We start from the raw sequence: 18,955 nt of genomic DNA, 5'->3' as shown, positions 1-18,955 counted from the left end.
ACAAGAAAGATGTGATTGCACCAGAGAAGGTGTGGAGGCAATTCATGAGGATGTTGCCAGGGCTGGAAGATTTTATCTATGTCAAAATATTGGATAACCTGGGGTTGTTTTTTTAAATCGCAAACCAAGAAGAGAGATTTAATTGAGGTGATTAGATCAAGAGGGGTCTAGAAAGAGTAAATAGGAGAGAACTAATTCCCTTAGCTGAGGAGTGGTGGGGGGCGGGTGGGGGGGGGGGGTGGGTGGTGGGTTGCATTAAAATGAAGTAACCAGTAGAAAGATGAGGAGATGAGGAAAACTTTTTTCGCTCAGGAGGTTGGTAGGAATCTGGAACTCACTGCCTGAGAGAGGCAGAAACGCTCATCTTAACACCTGGAAGTATCTTTGAAGAACTGTGATCTGCTGAACACTTGGATTAGGTATTGTTGAGCCAAATGGCCTCTTTCGGCACTGTAAATATTCTACGATTCTGTGATTCTCAGTGGGGATATATTTTCAAGATAAAAAATTCCATTGAAAATGTTCCCAGCTTGTTATACTAGCATCTCAGTTCTGTATTGAGTTTGCTAATGAGCAATTTCAATACTACTGACTAACTTGATTGAGTTTTTCCTAAGATGTAACAAAGTCTATGGATGATGGCAGTGTCATTGATGTAGAATTGGTATGGATGGGTACTTGATGGTCAGCATGGACAGGGTGGGCCAAAGGGCCTGTTTCTGTGCTACATGACTCTGTAACTCTATTTCAATCAACTTATCTTCAAAATGAATAATTAACAGTCATTTGGTAACACCAAGGTGATGATGCAGTTTGCACTCATGTCTGTGAGAACAGAAGTGCCTTGAAAACAGGTTACTAGGGAAATGTAACTGTGCAGGCTTTTATGGAATCCACACAGGTGGGCAATGATGGCACAGGGCAGAGTTCCTCAGAAATGGACATCACGCCTTGATGAACTCTTCTTGCCCTTCAGCTTTCTGAGAGCAAAAGAAATCCCACGGAAAATTTTTATACTGCGTACTTAGATCATAAAAATTGACACTTAATAACACTGCAATGGTTTGAAACAAAAAAGCAACAAAAAAAAACAAATAACAAGGCTGGATTGACAAAAGGATGGAGATGCACAACAGGTTAGACAACATCTGTGAAGAGAGAAACAGAGCTAGCAGTTCAGGTTAATGATGAATGGTTGACTCTCTCTCTCCCCCCCCCCCCCCCCCCCCCAACTAATGCTAGTTAATCTGCTGAAATTTCCAACATTTTCTGTGCATTTTAGATTTTCAGTACCTGCCATATATTTTTTATTTTGAAGTGATGTAAAGCTAACTGAGTAACATTAACTCATATAACAAAGGAAATCTATCACAATCCAAACAATCAACACAATGTTATGAAATTTCACTGCATAGCTCCACCACCCTCAGCAGTATCTTTGCCAGGTCCCACACCATTAACATCCTGAACCAGCCACGTAAGCACAATGGTTGCAAGGGTAGGCTGGAGGCTGAGTACCCAACTGTGACTCAGTTCCTGACTCCCCAAACCATCCACATGGCATAAGTCCAGAACACAATGGAATACTCTTCACTTGACTGGATAAGTGCAGCACCAACATCTCTCAAGAAATTAAAGTAGTCACCAGGAATAATATTCACCTTTACCGTTACTGGGATAGGGAACTCATCTATTGTGCAAACTGCCTGATGGGTTGTTGATTAATAGCCCAAAATTTCATGTTTTCTAGTTGAGATGTTAAATGTCTGCTGGATAAAAGGGTTCTGGAGATCTCCTAAAGCATAGGTAATATGTTATAATTTCCAACACAACAAATAAAGTATCCAATATCATTTTCTTGATGTGATACCTCTTTTCTGTCTTCACTGAAAGCCTGAAGAATGTCAGTCTGCCTTGTATAGTTTCCGTTCGAATCCTGAAGACCCTGTAAGATTCTCTCACGGAGCACAAGGACTGAAACACGGAGCTGATGCCACAGAAGTTGAACTGTATGGATGTCCACCAGAATATTGACTGAGTAAGATAGAAGCTTCAATGAAATTTCCGTCTCTAGCAGGGCATGGATGAGCTCCACATGATCAGAAATATCTTCACAAATATCCTGCAGTGATGGAAAGAAAATAAGTTACAGTATCATTAATCCCAATTATGGGCCTTTTTCACAAAGGTCCACTTACATGATCATTTGTATGGAAAACACTCTAATTGATTTGCAGCTAGATTCAGTGCAAGCATTTTTTACATTCCTACAACGTGCTGGTCTCCTTATGCTTGGATCTTGCGCAGTTAATGAACATTGCAAATATACACAATGTCTGCCCTCCACACATAATCTCCCAGACTGCTGTTGCATTTTTTTTTGCTTTGAAAACACTTTGATTCAATTCAGTGCATCAAATTATTTCATGTGCCACATGGCATTCTAGGACAGTTATGTATGTTTATAGTGAATAACAGCTCAGCAATTTAATACTAAACACAGGAAGCATTTACATTATCCTTGGCTTTTGTATTTCAGAAGCACCAAGGATATAAATTCAAAACAATGAAAAGATTGTTTTCCACAAATATAGGAAACACTAATGTTTAGAAATTCACCCCAGATCAGTGGCACTAAATTATTTCGGAGGCAGAGTACAATGGGTTAACACCCAACATATGCAACGTTTAGTGCTGCCAACCAGGAATGAATTCCTTGATATATATTGCCCATTTTCCAAATCAGTCTTCTCTGAATTTAAAGAAGAATAGAGGCTTTCAGAAGATTGACTGCAAGGATGAATTGCACCTTTGCAGGTGATGGGATATCACCTGTATTGCAAGCTACTGCCGTGCAGCTTAATAGCTTCAGATTAAATATATTTTAGAGAAAACTTTGTTATATGCAAACATATGCAGATAATCATGGGAACCACTTTGACAGATTGTATTGCTTACAAAAACCTAACAGAATGTTTGGTCCCCTGGTGACCTCATATACAAAGGAGTGAAATGTTTCCTGGCACACAGCATAAAAAGGTTGTTCTAACTGCAAAATGAGAGAACTTCAATTTTTATACTTTTAAATGAAAAATGAAAAGATGCCAAATACTAAGAACACAAGACAATGGCTTTTGTATATAGACATTTTTACAGATATATATTTGTGTCAGAAAGGAGCAAGTGTTCAAGGAATTGGCACACATTAAGGTCCCCAGGGCCTGATGGGATCTACCGCAGGATACTATGGAAGCAAGGCAGGAGATTGCTTGTGCTCTAACCAAGACTCTTGCATTTGTGTTTGTCACGGGTGTGGTACCAGAAATCTGGAGGATAACTAATGTTGTTTCCTTATTCAAAAAGGGCAGTAGGGTTGAGCCAGAAGACTGCAGGCTGGTGAGTCTTACAGAAACTAGGGTGGGGGAGTCTAAAACTGAGTCCTGATGCAGCATTTCGACCCAACACATCAACAATTCCTTTCTTCCCACAGATGCTGCTTGACCTACTAAGTTCTTCCAGCAGATTGTTTGTTGCTCCAGATTCCAGCGTCTGCAGTCTCTTGTGTCTCCTAAAACTGGAGGGCATAGGTTTTAAAGTGAGAGAGGAGAAATTTAAAGGAGTTTTGAGGGGCATGTTTTCCACACAGAGGGTGGTGGTTATATGGAATCAGCTGCTTCAGGAAGTGGTAGAGGCATATACAATTACAACATTTAAAAGGCATTTGGCGAGGTACTTGAATAGGAAAATAGAGGGATACAGACCTAATGCAGGCAAATAGGATTAGCATAGATAGGCATCACAGTCTGCATGGAAGAGTTGGGCCAAAGGGCCCAATTCTGTGCTGTACAACTCAATGACTCTACGATTCTAATAACTGAGTCCCTGACACTTCAGGTTCACCTCTTAGTAAAACATGTTTTAAACAATTATCAGAAATTCCATGTTGATGTTTTGTATATACTTATTCTCACCATCTGTGAAGAATTTAAATGTGTCTTCTCAAGACAGCAACAATGCTTCTTATGGTCTGGTTAACTGCTCTTAATTCTCAGAACACTGATTTCACCCATTTTAAATTAAGTCACATCTTGCTATGTGAAGTTAACGCACAATTTTTTTTCCTTTTAAGTCACATTATCTCAGGGTACTCTTGTCATTCTCCCTGTAAATTCAGACTTTAACTTCACACAACAGTGATACAACAAAGGAAATTTATATTTGCTTTCAAATAACTTCTTAAATCTAATTTTCTTCTCTTCCTTCCGTTTTCCTAACCGCAAGCCTATTGTCACCAATATCTATCATTTAACTATTCTCAAATGACCATGCTTTATCTGAAAACTCAAAGGCTAGAAATTTTTCTATGCAAGAACATGCAAGTTAAACTGGTGATGCTAAACTGGCATGTTCTGTGTGGATCCACTGCTGTAAAATTACTCTACATGTGCAATCCAACAGAAGAGGCCTTGCGCGACAAACATACAGAAAAGACTTTGCTCCGCACTCTCTGCCACTGTCTAGGAAACAGAAGGTTCAGAACATTGACCATTAGGGTTGGGGGAAGAGGGGAGTGGTTGGAGATGTTCAGGACCTAGAAGATCAGTTCAATGTATTGGGAGGAGGGGAAGAGCTGTGATCAGCTGAAGTGAATGGGGCATGGTTGTGGTTTGGTGGTGAAGGAGTTGGGCTTGAGATTTGGTGAGTAGGCATGGTCAGGTCACAACAGGGTCAGGAATCAGAGGGCAGATGAGGGTAGGGCAGTGGATGTTGTCTATATGGACTTTAGCAAAGCCTTTGTCAAGGTCTCTCATGGCAGGCCAGACTGGAGGGTTAGATCGGATAGGATACATAATTGGCTCAGTGGAAGGAGGTCGAGGATTGTTTCTCAGACTGGAGGCCTGTGTCTGGTGGTGTGCCACAGGGTTGGCGCTGGGACCTTTGTTGTTTGTAATTTATATCAACAATTCGGATGTGAATATTCAACGCATGGTTAGTAAGTTTGCAGATGATTCTAAAATAGGTGGTGTTGTAGATAGTGTAGAAGGTTATGAAAAGTCTCAGGGGGATCAGCTAGGTATGTGGACTGAGGATTGGCAAATGGCTTTCAATCCAGATAATGTGAGGTATTTCATTTTGGGAGATCAAACCAGAGTAGGACTTATATGGTGAATGGTAGGGCCTTGGGGAGTGCTATGGAACAGCAGGTGCATAGTTCGCTGAAAGTGGCACCACAGTAGATATGGTGGTAAAGGAGGCATTTGGCCCACTGGCCTTCATCAGTTAGGGCACTGAATACAGGAGTTGTAAAGTTATGTTGCAGTTATATAAGACGTTGGTGAGGCAGCACTTGGAGTATTGCGTACAGTTTTGGTCACCCTGTTATAGGAAAGATGTTATTAACCTAGAAAGTGCGGAAAAGATTTACAGGATGTTGCCTGGACTTGGGGGCCTGAGTTACAAGGAGAGGTTGCGTGGACTAGGACTTTATTCCCCAGAACGTAGGAGATGAGGGGTACCTGATAGAGGTGTATGAGATCATGGGGGGCATAGACAGGGTGAAAGCACAAGGTCTTTTTCCCAGGGAGGGGGTGCTAAAAACAAGAGGGCATAGGTTTAAGATCAGAGGCGAGAGATTTAAAAGGGACATCAGGGGCAGCTTCTTCACACAAAGGGAGGTCCGTATTTGGAATGAGCTGCCAGAATAGTGGTTGAGGGGGGCACATTAGCAACATTTAAAGCCATCTAGGTAAGTAATAGATAGGAGAGGTTTAGAGGGCTATGGGCCAAATACAGCAGATGGGACTAGCTCACTGGGCAACAAAGTCAGCATGGACGAGTTGGGCCGAAGGGCCTGTTTCCATGCTTTATGACTCTTATCAATGGAGGGAGGACTCAAGGGAGACCCAATGTGAGAGATAAGTATATAATTTAAAGGGGACCTACCAGTATTTAGTTTAAGCACCATATTCAAATGCCTTCACCCTGGTCAGGCAGGTTCCCTTTAAACAATGCTGAACCATGCGGCATATTTTCTGATAAACGTCTTTCTCTGCATGAATGGCTTGCATGCATAATTGAATTTAGCAGAGGTGGCATCCAAATGTGCATTACATGCTAGTGGACACCACTGCACACATTTGGGTAGCTCAATGGCCTCAGTAATGGAGGCCTGGAAGCAATATGACAAACATGACAAAACACAAAGCCAATAAAAGCACATGGTTCTCCCATTAGATTTTATTTTATAGTGTATGTAAGCAACATGCTATACAATAGAATTTCTAGGCCCTCATTCCTCCTCTGCCAGTTTTAGATCAGTTTATCCGATGTAACCATTTGGAAAACTACTTGAGCTCAGTTGATTCTACACCTTTTAATCTCTGCCATGTTAAGGTTGATGTAGCTTCCTCTTAAACTTAAGTTTGCTGGAGAAAGAGAAAGAATTTGTAAGTATTTAGTGCCTTTCATGACCTAAGGAAGCACTAAAATGCTTTAGAGCCACTGAAGCAGTTTTAAATTGTTGTCCCTTTTGTAAAGTAGGGAAACACAGCAGCCAATCTGTACACGTTAATTCTCCACAAGCAGTGATGAAAAAGAAGACTAGATAATCAATTTTTAAAGGATATTGGTTAAGGAATAACTATAGGACAGGAAACCAAATATGACTAGGGGACCAGAGAGGGGAAAGTGAGGCCTTGGTTTAATATCCCACTAAAAGTCAGCATCGCTATTAATGCTCATTCCTTCAATGCTGTCTGAGGCATTTTGTGCTCACATCTCTGGAGTGGGGCTCAAATCTTCTGAATCAATCACTTTCAGTTTCCAATAATGCACTGGCCAAACCATCCCTAATTAGAGAAATAAAATGGAACCAACCCTCATTATTAATGGGAGCACTTAGCACATGCAGCATAATTTGAGGTAGTATAGTCCATACATCTAACAAATCTGAATGCACACTCGCCCTTCCAAAAAGGGAAATGATACAATGTTCAAGTTATTCTTTTGGAAAAGCATTCTGCATTTACTTCACTAATTTTACCCTTAGCTGAGCTGCTGAGCTCAGTTAATAGCTACGTATAGTTCCATCAGCTGCAATTTCCTAGGTTATTAAAGTTTATAAACACTACCATTCCTCAGGTTAGTAACAATGTTTTTTTCAGCTCCACCATGCTGAATGTCCCCTGCATGTTTGCTGCCAACTGAATTCCAACTCTGGAAACTCAGAAAATTTTCCAAACAATACTGAAGGGCTGTGGCCCTGACAGCAGATGAAAGATCCCTACCCTCAGACTTGGATCACTTGATACACAAGCCAGCAGCAAAATAAACAAAATCTGGACTAAAACACATTCATAAAGTTCAATATAGATATTACAACTATTCATCTTAGGTTTCAAAAGTTGACCAAAGGAGTTTTTAAGCAAAGTTTAACATTGCAATTCACATCAAGCTAGAAATCCAAACAGGAGCTCAGATCGCAACACAAATTTAATATCTGAAAGGGTTAAATATATTATACTTATTTTAGAACCACATTTGATCAAACAGCTCATAAAACATGTATGAACATATTTTGCTTTACATGATTGAAATATTTCACTCAAAATATGCAAACACGTGCATTAAATACATTTTATGTTTTGCCACAAACATGCCCAAAACCTTCTTGCTGACGGACTTATCATTCATTCTTTCCATAAGTTAACTTCATGTTTTCTTTTTCTCACCTCATTGTTGATCATCAAAGTTCCTTCAGCACTAAAGTTACAAATTTAGCCCTGAACTTGGTGAAAGTTTGAAGTTACTCATAACACTGCTGTAACAACTTTGACTCCTCAACATTGTTTGCTACGCACTAACTAGATTCATATGATCAGAAAGAACTACATAGACCTTTAAAGATTTACATTAATCATATTCATCTAGCAGAAAATTCCACATTTAAAAATCAAATAATAATTGATTACTCGTATTTCACATAAATACCTTGCCAGCAGAGTAAAATTGAGCCATATTTTACTCCACAATTTGCAATGATCTTCTGTCATTCATTTGCAGAAAATTGTTCATCAAATATGACATACGAGTCTATATTCACCAGCCACACTATCACCTCCTGCTTCACACAACTGCCTTCCTCAGTGGAGTAATAATGGCAGTTGCACTCACTAACACACAGCTGTTGCAGGGCATCAAATGGACTATGTGCAGATAAGACACAGCAAATCATACATACCCAAAATAACTGAAGTAGATCACCATGGTTTGACAAAGTACACATCAAACTACGGTAAATGCTTGCTCAGCCTTACTGTGGTTGAGGTACAATGAAGTACAAAAAAAATGCCTTATAAAAATAAATTACGAACTCGAGGAAAATAACTACCAGGAAGATTGTGCTGTTCTTAATTGCTGAGCAGTTCCTTTAGTTATTTGACATTGGGAGTGTACAGTCATCCATTGGATAGATTAAACATGTGGTAGCCAGCTATTCATACTTGCATGCTATTACCACCAATACCACTGCATGCATCTGGTTTAAACTATTGGTGCAAAAATACCTGCAGCTCTTTATTAAAGACTTGAAAAGTCAAATGATTCCGGGATCTTGAGCTTACATATAAAGTAAAACACATATTCTGTTCATAAATCAATTGTATAAACTCCTTCCAACTGAACAATTGCTGACAGATCTAATTGAAAATTGGAAAATTGACCACTGGACTTTCCATAGCACATGGAACAGTACAGCACAGGAACAGGCCCTCTGGCCCATGATGTTATCCCTAACTAATTAAACTAATGACACCTAATTAAACTAATTACACCTAATTAAACTAATCCCTTCTGACTGCATATGGTCCATATCCCCTCCATTCTCTGCATATTATTGTACCTATTTCAGAGCCTCTTAAATGCCTCCATTATATCTGCCTTCACTACCACCCCGGTAGAACATTCCAGGCACCCACCATTCTCTGTCAAAAAAACTTGCCACACACATTTCCTTTGAACTTTCCCCCTCTCACCTTAAATACATGCCCTCTAGATTTAGACATTCTGACCCTGGGAAAAAGATACCGGCTGTCTACCCTATCTATGCCCCTCATAATTTTATAAATTTCCATCAGGTTTCTCCTCAGCTTCTACCATTCCAGAGGAAACAACCCAAGTTTGTCCAACCTCTCCTTACAGCACATGCTCTCTAATCCAGGCAGTATCCTGGTAAACCTCTTCTGCACACTCTCCAAAGCCTCCACATCCTTATAATGGGGGACCAGAAATGAATGCAATACTCCAGATGCAGCCTAACCAGAGTTTTACGAAGCTGCAATATAACTTCCCGACTCTTGAACTCAGTGCCTTGACTAATAAAGGCAAGTATGCCATATGTCTTCTTTACCACCCTATCAACTTGTGCGGCCACTTTCAAGATCCCTCTGTCCATCAATGCCATTAATTGTGTACTTTCCCTTTACGTTGGACCTCCCAAAGTGCAACACCTCACACTTGCCCGGATTAAACTCCATCTCAATTGGAATTTACAGACTCAATTGGAAATTAGCAGATGTATTCTCTCAAAAAGGGCGGACACACCACCACCAGGTTAGGTATGATATGACCAGTCTTTTGTTAACCATACATAATCTTGGTTTACTGGTAATGACATGAAGTATAAATAGAGATCACTGTGCTGTTATTCCATTGTTTCCAGTATCTGCTGTAAATTTTAGCCCAGGGCTAAATATAAATCCCTTACCCATCAATTCCATTGGCCTTGCTGAGTAAAATTCTACAGGTTACAAGGGCAAAGAAAAGGGTTTCAACAGCAAATGAGCTGCAGCAGGAGCATAAATGGCCAATATTGTGGAGGGGAATATTGTGGTCAACACAATGCTTTTTTTTCCAAAGGAGGTTTATTCAGTGATTACACCAAACATCATTACGACACTACAGTATTCCCCGACTCACACTATTTACAGTCAATTGTTTCAAATTACGACACAGTCATCTCTATCCAGAATGCACTCAAGCCCCTGTGGCACCCACTGGTTCCAGAAAGCCCCCAATATGCCCATGGACACTACATGTTCCTTCTCCAAGGACACACAGGGACGGACATACCCCTGGAAGAGGGTAGGCAATCAGCTCTTACTGAACCCTCGACTGCCTAGTGTCTGAACCCCTGAATGGCCACTTTGGCCAGGCCCAGGAGCAAACCGACCAGCAGACTCCCGACCGACCCACCCCCACACCCCACCCCACACTGGGTGACCAAAGATCAGGAGCATGGGGCTGAAGTGTAGCCAAAACTTGAGGAGCAGGCCCCTCAGATACTCAAATAGAGGTTACAACCTCTCACACTCCATAAATACACAATACACCGACTCCTCCCAGCTGCAGAAATGGCAGGTGGATGGGGATTCTGTAAACCAACTTAGGAATCTGTTACACGGTACAGCTCTGTGCAACACCCTCCACCCCAGGTCCCCAATATAAAGGGGGAGGACTCCCACATAAAGAGACCTCCACTGGGGACCTCCCTCATTGCTAGATGACAAAACGGACTGCCATGGCATGTCTAGACAGCAGATGAGGGCAAGGTAATGATAAGATACCTTTATTAGTCACATGTACATCGAAACACACAGTGAAATGCATCTTTTGCGTAGAGTGTTCTGGGGGCAGCCCGCAAGTGTTGCCATGCTTCTGGCACCAATGTAGTGTACCCACAACTTCCTAACCCATAAGCCTTTGGAATGTGAGAGGAAACCGGAGCACCCGGAGGAAACCCACACAGACACGGGGAGAACATAGAAACTCCTTACAGACAGTGGGTCGCTGGCTCTGTAAAGCATTACGCTAACCGCTACACTACCGTGCCTGCAGGAGCAGCCCATACAAGAACTGCCTATGCGCATCATGAAACAGCACAGTTGGCATCTCTGAAAGGCGACTCATGTTATGTGGGACTGACTCCCGAGAGAGATTTCGGACCTCGGGTGCAATGAATAATTCCGGCTGAGCCGGGGTTAGCACAGTCAGGATCACTCCACACTCATGAGCCCCCTCAACACCCACTGCAACAGGATGGGGACTGGCCTGTCTCACAGCCAAAACACCACTCTCCGCTGGCAGAGGAGCACTCTGTCCGGAGGCGACCATGTCCTGGACTTTTAATAGCTCATGATAAAAGCTGGGCAGCTCCCACAGAGCAGCATGGTTGATGTTCACTGCTGGTCCTCCTGTAGGAAAAAATATGTGTCAATTCAACACTGGTCACAGCCTATGCTGGTAAGTCAGCCAATTTCAGACAGCATACTTACTAAATTCCAATTCTCCAGATTTTGGCCATTGTTTACTTTCTCTCCCTGGCTGCAAACTATGGATAAACTACACTGTCTTAGAATTCTATTTGACCCTGGACTGAATCTTTGAGCCACATCCTTTCCACCACCACAGCTTATTTACACTCCACAATATTAGTCCTGCTGCACTTCATCTACTGCAGAAAGCTCCTCCTTAGCTCTGTTGCCTCCAGATGACTACTCCAATGGTTTCCTAATCAGCTTCCCACCTTGCACACTTTGCAGACTTGGGCTCATCCACAGCACTGCCACCTGCATGCTGACTCAACCAAAGTCATGGTCACACAAACTGCTGGTGCATGCTAATCACATTGGCTCTGAGTCTGGCAATGCCTTGATTTTAAGGGTTTTAGAAATTCTATCTTGTAGGTGCTTGCTTTTGTAAGCTTTGAGGCAAACTTTAAAAAATTCCCTTTCAGTGCACTTCCTATTGTAAAATCTGTGTGTTCCATTCATCTGACGTGATTATATAGGGTGGCTACAGGATGTGCATAATGGTGCCAAACAGAATGCAATGCACATTTTGACAACAGTTGGGTGAAACTGCACTGCTCAGGCTTAAACACCAAATCAACTCTTAGCCAGAGGTTTGAAACACTTAAGAGGCCAACCCTACACAGGGCACTGGTGGTACTGAGAGTCATCGATATTTTTCCAGGTAAATGGTCCTTTGAGATATTGTAGCACCAACTCCCACTCCCTATCTGCCCAGGTTCCTCCACGATCATCTTCCTGACTGATTCCTCCAGACCAATCATCTCCCCAAAACTGTGCTTCCATCCCTGATCATTTTGTAAGCCATCATATTCCTGACTGGCTCCAGCCTTGATTATCTCCAAAGCTGAACCCTTTTGCTATATGTCTCCACAACCAAAACCATCTTACCCACCACATTCCTTACATTGTTACAGTTCTCTCCACCAAGTGACCTGCAGAGCAGGATCCTGTCCTCAACCACCGCTCCGCAGTCTCTCCCATTGAGTACTATACTCTCCCTCAGATCCCCTTCAAACCAGCCCCCCGCCCCAGTCATCCTACTTCCAATCCACACCAAATCTAGCCACTGACTCACTTCCTCTGCCACCTCAACTGTCCACAATGTTGGGTGATTGCAGAGAAAAGGCGTTTGTGCGAGGTTAGTCATGCAAGGTGTAGCTTACTACAAAGTCTTAGGCACACGTTCACAATATCCAAGCCTTTGACTCAAAACTGATACGGGGTCCCATGCAGCTCCACTTTTATGTGCAACTTTTGGCATGTTACAATTTCTACATCCTCATCTTTGACCTCCAAGCCGACATCTTGGCTACTCCCTGTAGTTTCCTCTAGTCCTCTGAACCTCTGACATTTCTGCAGTCATCCATTTCTGGTCTTTCATGCATCCCATGTCTTTGCCTGCCAAGACACCAAGATTTGGAATTCTTCCCACATCAATAAATTCAATGCTTTCATGTAAATCCTACAGATTAAGCTTGTTTGTATTATAATCTGTAACAATATTTGTTTAAATATGATTATAGAAACAATGAAAGGAGCGATTAGGAACACAGAAGTTACAGATCTATCAGTGTTCAGACTAGTCCATGAAGAACTTGAACTTTATTCTGAACTGATGATGTCAGCAAGCCCTACCGCCTCCCAATTCCATTGATATACATCACATCACCATGAAAACAACAAACACACCAGCTGCCACATTATAAAACTCTGATATTTTCAATATGAATCTTTGTTTGAGATTTACATACTTTCCTCAACTTGCCTCGTATTTTACCTTCCTTCACTTCTGTGCTTCTAAAGTAACTCAATGGTTGTAACAAGTTTGGGATATTTTGAAGAGATATGAGTGTTCCATAAATGCAAATATTTACATTTTTATCTCTAAAAATAGACATTTTGTTTTATTTATGTATGTACTTGTGAAGGCAAGTCACAGAGACATATATATCAATCAAATGGTAATAGTTACTCATATCTTGATGTAAAATGCTTTCATCTTTGCGCCAAAGAAACATAGACCTGGTAAAATTCCTAGCACTCACACACCATATTACACATCCCCAAACTAACAACCAGCAGATTTCTGCTTCCCTATACGACAGGGCTTATTCCAAAATGTTGACACAAATGTGGTTCATGAGTTTTTTCAACTCATCATCTGGCTGAAATTTCTTCTTGACACATTAGAAAAATTGGATACAAGGCACAAGAAGTTATTCTATAAAGCACTGGTTAGGCTGTAGTTTCTGAATTGTACTAGGGTAATAGAAATCTTAAACTTTTTTTTCACAAAAGGCAATTGATGCTAAATCAATAGTTAACACTAAATCTCATATGGATAGATCCAAAATGTAGTGTCTGTGGGTTTCTTGTTATGCAAGTACTATCACCCCTCCCCCAAACAGAGGAACCACAGAATATTCTTTGTGGTAGCCATTCTCAAGTGAAACAGCAATGCCTGATACAACAATGTTCCAAGATCACACAGTACACTCACACTCAAAAATACTGCTCAAAAATATTAAGGCATATGGGTAAAATGTGGACATATGGAGTGAGGTGACATGTCAGCCATGTTTTCATCGAATGGTGGAACAGGATTGACGAACGAAAAATTTAATCCTGTTCCTGTCTTCCTATAAGACAAATTTAAAACCAGAGCAATAAATCAGAGTAAAATTAGCAGAAAGCTGGACTACAAATCAGATTTATATCTTATTTATCTACATCTCTTCAATTTAGAACATATTCAGCATAATCCCACCACTTGACACATTGTCCACTTCCCTTTCAGAATTCTGAAGGGATTGTTCCCTCCATCAGCACCCACACCCCTTCTCACAACACCTCCCCATGCAACAGCAGAAGCTGCAACTTTTCACCTCTTCCCTTCCCACCATCCAGAAAACCAAATGCTCCTTCTGGATGAAACAGCAATTCACTTGCAATTCAGCATACAGGTGACACCTGCGTAACAGCCGTTCAAGTTACAGAAGTACGTCCTTACAGAATTCACAATCACTACCCAAAAATTTGAGATACAGAATAAAATTTGCTCTCATGGAATTTATGCGAATGATAAGTAAATAAATAAAGTAAATTAAGTAATAAATAAAGACAAAATTTATTCTTTTTAACTCGCATTTCTTGACATATACGCAGATGAGCAGCTTTGCATTGCAGAAAATCACACTATGGACCGTTTTTCAGAAATGCAACCACCTCCACCACCCACCCGCATCCCCCCCACCATAACACAGAGATTGCCTGTACTGCATTCAGTCCTCACAATGTAGTCTCCTGCATGTTGCAGGATGCCAATGCACTTTGGGTATTTGCTTTCATTTGCATGTCACTTGAATCGTCTGTCCCACTCCCACTTTGATATCCTGGTCCTCAGCCATTCATACTCTTTTACTGATGCCAAGGTAAGCTCAAGGAATGGCCCTTGCCTTCCAACTAGGACATTACCGCCTCCAGACTCAACTTTGAATTCAACACTTTCACATATCAGATAATGAGTATTTCCAGTGTTTCCATTTCACGTTCCTTTGGCATTTTCTGATACTTATTCTGAATTTACACCTCTGTTATTTGACATTTAAAGTCTCCTGTAATCCTCCTTGTCACAGGCCTTCCATTCATTTCTTTCCTCATTTCCATTTCTCTGCATCTTAAAACTTGTTTTACTCTAGCTTTTCCCAACTCCTTTGAAAAGCCATCGACCTGGAATGTTAATTCTTTCTCTCTCCAAAGTTGTAACCTGACCTGCTGAGTATTTCCAACAACTTCCATATTTATTTTAAATATAGTTCTGATATCCTCTTGGTCACAAAAAAATGTGTCCAATTCTTGTTGATTTGGCTGGAGAAGGTAACATTATTTTTTCTAAAACTTGATTCAGATCCTTTCTGCACCAGCTCACTTAGATGCTCGTCACAGTGAAACTGTCTACCTCCATGGATGCACAATTACAATCCTAACAACAGTGACATTCGCCCAGGACCATTTCCATGTACAGTCCTGGGCAGTGAATGACAAAATGCAATGATGATGGAAAGTCTTGCTTCAGATTAGAGAAATTGGTCTAGAAATTTAAATAAAGTGCTCTACTTTTTCAATGCTAAATGCATGAAAAGCAATTTTTTGTGGAGTTCATAGTTACAGTTATTTCCAGATCAAACATAACACAGTGGGGATCCCACTGGTCATGGATTGCACATCCACCAATGTTACGTTTTCCGCAACAAACTTAATGAAGCCATTCCTTGTGCAACGCTCCTTTGCTGTGGAAATTAGGTCACGTTATTCTTGTCACAAAGCACTCTCAGAAACAATAGCTTTTAACGGCGCTAGTAGCTCAACAATACTGTTTAAAGGGGGACACAAGAGACGGCAGATGCTGGGATCCAGAGCAAAAAACATACGAGTGCCGATGGCTACACCTTTGATTTGTAGAAAGTGAGAGGAACCAAAAGAGTTGTTCAGGGTGTGAACAAGTTCAGTCACCTCCCAGCCTCTGTCGCTACCTCCACCCCTCCTCACCTGGATCTACCTGTCATTTGCCTGCTCCTGCTATAACCCTTCCCCTTACCTCTTTATACTGGCTATCTCTCCTTTACACTCTCAGTCCTGATGCAGGGTCTCAAAACTGATTCATTCACTATCCTTTTGTCTCTACAGATGCTGGCTGAGCCACTGAGTTGCTCCAGCAGCTTGTTTTTTTGCTACAGTTTAAAAGGGGCCTTCCTGAGCAAGTCCTTGCCACAGGCTGGAAACTTAACTCTCTGGTAGATCCCTTCTCTCTCCAAAGCCCAACCCCACCAGACCCACTTTATTGGTTCCCAACCCTCTGCTCATGTCCCAGGGAGATGTCTTCCCAGATCCCAATCCTTACCCCCAGCCTCTCCTCTCCTTTGATCCTACACCCCAATCCTCCATCTTCTTCCCCTTCATATGCTCTGAGTGAGGCAAGCAACTAAGAGTCATTCAATAGTACCTAACAACATATACCTCAGACCATACTCAACCTTTAAGGAGCAGGCCCTTGACTAAAACCATCTTTGGGGTGCTGCACAGCCGCAGAGTAATATGTCCCTGTGGGCACCGGAGAACCTCTAGGCCACCTTGTTTCAGTTTGCTCATTCCATTACATAGAATGGCATAGAAATAAATAGAATAAACCCAGCTAGATCTCTTCATCATATTAATATAGGCAGAAAGCATAAATGGGGCTCAGAAACAGAGAACTCTAGGTGCATATGCACAAACCTTTGAGGGAGACAAAGCACAGATACATTGGGCTTTATTAACAGAGAAGCAGTAAAAGAGAAATTTCTCCACTCAGAAAGTAGTAATTGTCTGGACCAGGGAGTGGTGATCGCATGGCCTATGAATGACATATGTCACACACAGTGCAGGTCCAAACAAGACAGCTGAGGCCTGTTTCTACTTGACTTCAAATGCAGCAGCCTTGCTTGGTCTACGGCCACTGAGCTCCTCCAGCTGTGCAAAATTGATACAGTTTCGGACATAAACAGAATCAAGCTATCACAATTCACCCTCAGTTGATGAAACAGTAGTTAAGAGGACTAAGGCATGCACAAATTATCATTTAAATGCAAGACAATGGCTCAATGATTGTCTGACTTATTGGACCTGTGTGGTTTCAAGGTAAAGAATGGTTACATCAGCTGGACAGTAGAGGACACTGGCAAGCATTGAACTGCACCTCAGCCAAGATCAATGGGCCAAATGGAGCTGGTTAACAGCCAGAAACGTCCAGACATTGCAGCTCAGCTCATTCTGGCCATCTGTGCACGCTCGGCCAAACATGGAAGACCAAAATGACCTAGAAATCAGACGTCAGTGCATCTGAGCTCCTGATTTGCCACTGAACTCAACATTTGAATGAGTCATTATTCCTGTGGAAAAAGGTAAGTGCAGGGATATGTTTGAACTATTTTACTTTATTACATCTTTTTAATTATATTTTAGTCATTTATGGTTATTTTAATTCATTTTAAAAACATTTGTACTTGATTATTATTTAAATTTATTTGAGTAGTTTTTTAACTTATTCTGACTATGCGGTACAAAAGTCTTTCACTAGGCGATGGAGGTTGAGGTAGATGCCACAGGATACACTGCTTGAGGCCCTCTTGTCTCTCAGAGTTCACTCCACCCTGTGGGACCCCTCTCAGATGCAGGGTGTCAGATTGTTCAGCTCTCCAGTTGAGGGTAGGTAAATGTGGTTGGGTTGGTGGGGCAGGCAGCAGATCTGGAAGGTAGACTGGGTCCAGCACGATCTGGCCCAACACTTTCAGAAGACTGTGGCATGTTTATACAAATAAAAGTTTATATTCCTGAAAGACAGTATCACTGGAAGGGGAACTGAAATGCAATTTCTTGCATATTTCAGTGATTGACATGTACTTTCCCCATTCCTCATTCAGGAATTTGCAAGGATCCATTCAGAGGCCCCAAGTATATTAAACCATACCATTTTGTCCATGTAAATTATTTGTTTATTTTTATAACAATTATCAGGGCATGAAAATGCATCCAGAACACAATAAATAGAATTCAAAAGTTTTTCTTGCACTCTGAAAAATGTGAAGCAGAGAACATTAAAGAACTCTGCCTTCTCTTCCATTAACAAGAAAGCTGCAGAAGCTTGCAACCCGTTGGCAGAAAAGCCAAATGCAATGTAACCCAACCCCTTCTGAATGTTGCCAGCAATTAAATGGCGACTGTAGTGCACTCAAAAGCTTGTGATTGGGAAAATAAAGTAGACTTACAGTAATGTTCATGTATCACTACCAGTACCCATGGCACTCTAGCAGAACTAGTCCTGGATTTGTACAACTGAGGTCTGGATGTAATATCCTGAGTTCTACTCTGTAGGCTGCGTATTCCGTCCTCCTGACTGACATTCCATTAGCAGTCCAGCGACTGTAGTTAGCAGGGATATTTTCAGCAGTGACCTAACTACCAGGAGAATGTTAGCTGAACTTTGAGCCAGCAAGTGGGAGTCTCAGCTACTGTTTCCATCAGCAGAAGTTTTAAATTCATATTTTTGAATTTGCTGGTACAAAAGAATATCAAGAAATTATTTGTGATACATTAAAGTTAGAAATTTCCCCAAAGTCAAAATAGTGACTTCTTCTTTTGCTATTGTGTTGCTTTTATAGTATACAAAGGCACTTAAAACTCCATGCCTCCTAAAATAATATTAATTAATGTCTATATCCTAATTTGAGATTGTGAAGATTATGTTCTGAGCAATTTTACACCGTTGCAAACAATAATTCCAAATCCTTCATCAGAATAATCTTTGCAATTAGTTCAATCACATGAGGCTGGTTAGTCCTCATGAGTGAAAAGCTGTTCAACCTTATCCAGAGAAGTACTGGAGACTTATGATTGTTTGCACCCATAAATGTGAGTTGCTTAGTGACTTATGTTGTACTGGTAGAGTCCCAAGCAAGTGAGTGACCATGTTCACCTCTGGTTCACCTCAAGATCATTCCACTTGTTCCTATGTGGTACACAATTTCCTTTCATCAAACTTGTAATGGAGT

At 41.3% G+C, this 18,955-nt stretch overlaps 1 protein-coding gene across 4 annotated transcripts in view; it reads right to left on the bottom strand.

Annotated features, from left to right (window-relative positions):
* akap6 (A kinase (PRKA) anchor protein 6) overlaps nucleotides 1-18,955 on the bottom strand; it is a 303,452-nt gene that overhangs the window by 217,057 nt on the left and 67,440 nt on the right. For all 4 annotated transcript variants that reach the window (XM_052026999.1, XM_052026993.1, XM_052026990.1 and 1 more), the window contains exon 4: nucleotides 1,871-2,122. In XM_052026999.1, coding sequence (XP_051882959.1) covers nucleotides 1,871-2,122 — 252 coding nt within the window. The remainder of the gene's footprint in view (nucleotides 1-1,870; nucleotides 2,123-18,955) is intronic.

The sequence above is a fragment of the Pristis pectinata genome, chromosome 1 (assembly GCF_009764475.1).
Source record: "Pristis pectinata isolate sPriPec2 chromosome 1, sPriPec2.1.pri, whole genome shotgun sequence".
In the NCBI taxonomy this organism is placed as follows: Eukaryota; Metazoa; Chordata; class Chondrichthyes; order Rhinopristiformes; family Pristidae; genus Pristis; species Pristis pectinata.
This window is presented reverse-complemented; position numbering and strand designations above follow the sequence as displayed.